The sequence below is a fragment of the Aspergillus homomorphus genome, assembly GCF_003184865.1.
Source record: "Aspergillus homomorphus CBS 101889 unplaced genomic scaffold BO97scaffold_30, whole genome shotgun sequence".
Classification (NCBI taxonomy): Eukaryota; Fungi; Ascomycota; class Eurotiomycetes; order Eurotiales; family Aspergillaceae; genus Aspergillus; species Aspergillus homomorphus.
The window spans coordinates 351,821-358,819 of NW_020291916.1; the positions used below are offsets into that span (position 1 = coordinate 351,821).

Consider the following 6,999-nt stretch of genomic DNA (forward strand, 5'->3'; position numbering starts at 1 on the left):
TCATCGACCCGTTTAACCCTTTGGGATTATTGCGCCAAATGATATCTGACTTTAACCGGCCGAGACAGAAGCCAACGCTCTCACAGCAGCTGAAGCTGCAATAGACCATCCGCGGATATGTATCGCAACGCACGATAGAAATGAGTCTAGTAGCGCATCAGCATAAGCGGTTCAAGTCCGACGAGTTCCAAGGCCCGGTGTCCGGCCAACGCATATCATTTCCGTACAGCACGACAAGGCCTGACTGGACATAATGCTGGTCGGGCATGGCCAACGAGCCAATATCGCGGAGCGTGAGTTTGTGCCAGGATATAGCTCTGGGCCTCCCTTGCGTCCCAGTTCTCGTTTATGCTGTGCTACCACGAAAGGCTCTCGTGCATCAGCTGCAGATATGCAGCCGTCGGCAGTCACTTATGATCTGTGACAGACATGAGGCCAAGATGAATGAGGGCGAAATGGCGGCCCCGCGCGAAAGCAGTGTTGCTGAGTCTGGATCATCGAGGTTCATATCCCACAGTAGTAAATGAACGGCAACTTACCGCCTTTGACCACCCCGTATCTGCTGGATCATAGATGATGCCTAAAGCTGCAAGCACATCGGTCTGGGGGTGCAGGGTGAAGGGAGAGGGAAAGTAAAAAGGCAATGGATGTCCCCGCCGGACGAAGTCGGACGTCACATGCAATTGTTTATAAGAACTTATAAGAACCCGTCAACTCAACCTCCTCTGAAAGACCCCTTTCCTTGGTTGTTTGTTCGACATAGTGCAACGTATCCAACTATCAGAATGACAGTCACACCGAGTATGGGCTCCCGGATGGCCTTCATCGGCCTAGGAGAGATGGGCAAGGTAAGAGCAATCCACGTCACTACAGCCAATTCAACCTCAAAGTTTTATCGTGAGTGTAAATGCTAAGAATAATGGCTAGGCAATGACCCGAAACCTTCACCGCGACGGGAATCTGTCCAGCCCCTTAACCCTGTGGAATCGCACGAAGAGCACCGCCGACGCCCACGGCGCTGATCTCGGAGACTGCAAAGTGGCAGAAACGGTGCAAGAGGCGGTCGAGAGCTCAGACATTGTCTGGTCATGCTTACAGAATCAATCCGCGGTGGAGCAGGTCTTCGACAGCATCTTTGCGGCGAATGTCAACATCACAGGCAAGCTGTTCGTCGACAGCTCGACCATCGCCCCGGAATGGTCCAATGCCACCGCCAAACGGGTCATTGAGGCCGGGGGCGAGTTTGTCTCGATGCCAGGTAAGATCCTGAAGCAGAGCTTCGACTTCACAATGTTCACTGACACTCATTGGGAAAACCAAGTAATGGGCGAGCCCGTGGTAGCAGCAGCCAAGAAACTCATCTGCATCCCCAGCGGGAAATCGGAGTCCGTTGACCGGATCCGACCGTATCTGGAGGGCGTGTAAGTTTTCTTTCCTCAAAAAACCTTCGTGCACATTGCATGCATTTCTGGACAACTAGCTCATATTGCATACTAGAGTATGTCGGGCGATTGTCGATCTGAGCGGGGAAGAGCCGGGCACGTCGTCCCTCCTGAAGCTGATGGGGAACTTCCTGATCATGACGACGATGGAGACGGTGGCCGAGGTCAATGTCTTCGCCGACAAGTCTGGGATCGGCACAAAGAATATGAACAAGCTGATGGGCGCCATGTTCCCCAACCCGCCGCACTCCATCTACAACCACCGCATGCTGACGGGGGAGTACTACGAAGGCACAGTATGTATTGGGCTCTTCCTGTCTCGCACTCACAACTGACCCAAAACTTCACCATAGCCGATAGTCGAGGTATACAAAGCCTTAGCCCTCACGGGCCAGGTGTTGGATATGGCTAAAGCATGTGGCGCCTCCGTCCCCATCTACGAGGTTGTACGGGAGCACCTGAAGCTGGTGCAGGAACACGAAGGCCCCAAGGGCGATATTACGGGCATCTACGGCACCGTCCGGGTGAAGAGTGGACTACCCTACCGGAATGGTGCGGCGGAGGGTAGCAGCAGCGAGAAGTGATGGCGATGCAAGAAATCTCGGGGGAGGGCATGTAGTAACAGTACTCCGTACAGATATGCAAATAATCAAATTAAAAGAGTTCGGTGGCTGGCCACTATCAGCTGCAGCCTACATGTCGCATTTGGTTTACTGTTTGTGAACCTTAGCTAGCCAGGCTGCTCTCAACATATAGAACAGATCACATCGGTCCTTCTCCTTCGCACTCTCTTTCTCGCATCCTCAGGACTATCTGCCTTCCAGGTGTGCAAGCAGCACAACTTGGTGTCGGGCACAGGACCATGCTGTTCTCACCAGCAGTACTCACTGACATGGTAAAAGCCTTGGGCGTAAGTGCATCCTGCACCACGGTCAGTTACTGAAACAGAAACAGTAGTCGTTTGATCGAAAAATTGCTCATATTGCTCATATACACACCGCCAGATGGGCGAGATAATAGTACTGGACAACCGAGAAAACTTCATCTGTATGATATCTACTTTCATATGACGTTCACATAACTATGTCTTCTACCGAACTGGATTGCTGCGGAAATCGAGCGAGTTTCCCTTTCTGCTTTAGGTTGAACTTAGCGCTGCTTTTTGCTTACTAAGTAGTCTAGAGTATAGGAAGAGTATAGAAGTATATATCCTAAATAATCCCTAAGTAATCCTGGATTACTCCAGGAGTAAATACTAGAGAAATAATTATTATCTTAAGTTTTTATCTAAATTTATATAATTTAATTAAACTTAAATAAAATATATACTACTAATATTATATATCTTATTTTTATTTTATTAGTATATCTATTATTTATCTAGTTTTTAAAAAATATTAAGTTTTAATTTAATAATTATTTTATATTTAGTTTTAAATATATAATATTAATATATCTTCAAGTACTATTAATATTAATCTAATTTTTAATTAAAATTATTAAAAAGATTTTATTTATAGATTAATAATATCTTATAATTACTTAAGATCTATACTTCTTTTATCTATTATTTTTCTAGATTTTATTATATTTAACTATACCAGAGGTATTAAAACTTATTTATTTATAATATATATATAATATATTAATTTAAAAATATTTAAAAAGCTGAATAAAATTTAGCAGTATAAAGAATATTATATTCTTTTTAGATATATATTAAATAATTTAATTTATAAATAAAAACCTATAATTTAGTTTCTTTTTTTTAAGAAATATTAATTTAGAAATTAAATTAAATTTAATATTTTTTTTTGTTATAGAATACTGAAGTTATATAGTATTATTTTAAATATTTTTTTAAAATACTGTAAATATATATTCTGGTAAAAAGATATATAATTATTATAAATATTTTTTATTTTTAATATTAGATTATATAGAAAATAGCTCAGGGCCTATATCTTTAATTTAAGATAATAAAATAAATATTTATTTAGCAGTATATAGTAATAAGTTAATATTAGAGTAGCTAACAGCCAGGTCAGGTCAGGTTAATAGGAACTTTTATACCTGACTATAAGTTAATAATTAGATTAAAGAAATTTTTATATTTAATTATAGTATAATTAAAAATAATATAATTAATTATTTTAATTATTTTTAATATTAAGATTTATTTATTATATCTTTTTTAATTTTAATATAATTAAAATATATCTAGATTAAATAAAAATTAATTTAATTATTTTAATTATTATTTAAAAATATATAAAAGTAAGCTTTTTAAAATAAAATAAAATAAATTAAAAATATAATAATATTTTCTTTTTTTATTTATAAAAAATAATAAAGAAATCTTAATAATATTAATATAATTTAATTTATTAAAATATTATTACTTTTATAATAAAGAATATAAAAAATATATAATTATAATTTTATTTAAATTATATATTAAAAATCTAATAAATTATATAAAGAATATTATATTTTTATTATTAAAATAATAATTAAAAATTAATATAATATTTTTAGATTATTATTAGAGTAGCTTAACCTGATTATTATATCTTAACCTTAACCTGACTATAATCTAGTAATTAAGTTAAGATATAAAAAATAATTTAATTATATAGTTAAGATTAGGTTAAGATATAATTATTATTTTAACTATTTATATCTACTAATTAGAAAAGTTAGATATAATAAATAGATTATTAACTATAGATTAATTAATAATATATATATCTTTCTTATATAAATAATATATAAAATATAATATATTTTTAATTATAATATAATTATATTTTTTATATTTAACTTATTTATTTTTTCTATTTTATTTATTTTATTTTTTTTATTTATTCTATTTATTTTTTTTAAAAAATATACTATACTTTAAAAAAAGCTTTTATAAAACTTAATATAAGAAGAATAATATTTAATATAAAATATATATATTAATTATTTTTTATACTATTCAGAATAGTAATTATAATAATATAAAAATTATAAAAAATAAATCTTTATTTAAAAATATATAATACTTATAGATTTAAATAAAATTATTTTTTTATTTTTAATAATAATCTATTCTCTAGATTATTTTTTAAGTTATTTATATTTTTATTTTTATTAATATAAAAAATAGTAATTATCTTATTTTTTTCTTAATTTTTAAATATAAAAATAATTAAATTTAAATTAAAATTCTTAAGAATATTCTAGTACTTTTTATTTATAATAAAATAATTAATATATATCTAAAATATAATTATTTTAATTATATTAAACTAAAGATAATTCTAATAATAGTAATAAATATCTTAAGAATTATTAAATAAATATTTAATATTAATATTATTAATTATAATAAATAAGAAGTTTTTAATTATTTAATAAAAAATAAAAAACTAATTATAATAGAATTTCTAGTAAATAAAAATATTAATATATTTTATAATATCTAAAATAATATTAATTAAATTAAAAATAAGTTAATAAATTATATATTTTTAATATTTAAATATATTTTAAATTTTTTAAATATTTTTATTATAGGTAAAAGTCTCTAGTATTTAAAAATATTATAAAAAGTTTTATCTAGATTTAAAAATAATTTAAAAATAATAAATAATATATTAATAACTAGATTTTAATTATAATAGAAATAAAATATCTTTTTAAAGATAATCTAGTATTTATTATATTATTTAATATTATTATTAAATTATATATTTTTTTTAAATTTCTTAAATCTAGATATTAGGTTAAGAATTATTATAATTATATAAATATAATCTTTTATTTAATAAATATAATAATAATATTTTTATAATTTTTAATATATATTTTATAAATTCTTAAGAATCTTCTTTTTTTTAAATATTTATTTTTTTATTAATTAATTAATACAGTAATTCAGATAGTTAAAGAAATTATTATAAATATTATAAATTTTATAAATAATAAATTTATTATTCTTAGATAAATAAAATATAAAAAAAATAAATATAAAAGTTTAAGAAGATACTTTATTTACTTTTATTTAATTAAAGTTAATTAAAAATAATTAATATTAGTATAATTATAATACTAAATAAAATTTTTAATTATTTAATAAAGATTAAATATCTAATAAATTATAAGATAAATTAAATTCTAATAAATTTTATAATCTAGAAAAAAATAATAAATTAAATTAAATTCTAATTATTAAATAAATTAAAATTTTTTATAATATTAAAAACTTATATTTATAAATTATATAATCTTCTAAATCTATAATTAAAAATTAGTATAATATATTATTATAGAAAAAAAATCTTTAAAAATTATTTATAAAAGATTTTTATAAATAATTCTTAGAATATATTTTTTTAAAAGTTTTTAAAATATTAGAAGAGATTTTAAGACTTTTATTATTATTATTTTAAATATATTTAATAGTATTATTTAAAATCTTAATCTAAAGTTTTTATAAAAAAATATTAATTATAAACTAGATTATATAAATAAAATAAGAAATATAATATTAATTTTAAATAATTTTTATAAAATTAAAATTAATAAAAGTATTATAAAACTAGATATTTTAATTAAATTAAATCCAGAATTCTAATAAAATTAAATTAAATATTAAATTATTATTATTAATATTATTAATTATTATATCTAATAATTAATAAAAAAGATTATATTTATATAAAATTAATAAAATAATTATAATTAGATTTTTACTAGTATAAGATTTAGATACTAGTTAAAAATCTAATAAAATCTTATAATAATCTATATTTTTTATTAGAAAATATTTAATTAAAATAAGAAATATTTTTTAATTAAAATTAATCTAATAGTTAATTATAATTAATATTTATTTAATATTTAAAAACTTTAATAATAACTTTATATATATTTTTTCAGATAATTTTAATAAATATTCTTTAATTTATACTTAATTAAAAAAACTTAGTTTTTAGTAAAAAGATAAAGTAGTAAAATTAATTATTTATTTAAATTATATATATTTAATAATTTAAAATAGTAAATAATAAATAATTATAAAATATAAAACTTAATTTTAAAAATCCTATTTATTATAAATAGTAAAAACTTAGAGATAAAGAATAATTAATAAAAATTTATTTTAAAAAAATAACTAAATATCTATAATAACTCTTTATTTAATATTTAATTAATTATTTATTTAGATATAACTAAAAATATTTTTTTTTATAATTTTTATAAAAATAATAATTTATAAAACTAGTTCCTAAGTTTTTAATTTCTAGATATTATAAAATATAAAAATATATAAAATAATAGATATAAAAAATTCTATTAAAAAATAATATATTTTTTTAAAAATTTTTTTATAATATTAATAACTTCTTTTAACTGAAGTAAAATAATAGTTTTTAAATTTATAAATAAATTTTAGAAAAGAATATCTTCTACTATTAATTATAAAGAATAAAAAGTTTTTTTTATAAAATTAAATATAAAATAATTTTTTAATTTTTTATAATATATATAATCTTAAGATTTAGAA

At 24.9% G+C, this 6,999-nt stretch overlaps 1 protein-coding gene across 1 annotated transcript; it reads left to right on the top strand.

Annotated features, from left to right (window-relative positions):
- Positions 1-803: 803 nt before the first annotated feature.
- Positions 804-2,026, top strand: BO97DRAFT_349706 (NAD(P)-dependent oxidoreductase; the record flags this gene model as incomplete). The annotated part of the gene is made up of 5 exons (XM_025691923.1): positions 804-848; positions 928-1,258; positions 1,322-1,421; positions 1,498-1,738; positions 1,796-2,026. 5 exons carry the CDS (start codon positions 804-806, stop codon positions 2,024-2,026), a joined length of 948 nt encoding a protein of 315 aa, XP_025549548.1.
- Positions 2,027-6,999: the final 4,973 nt, after the last annotated feature.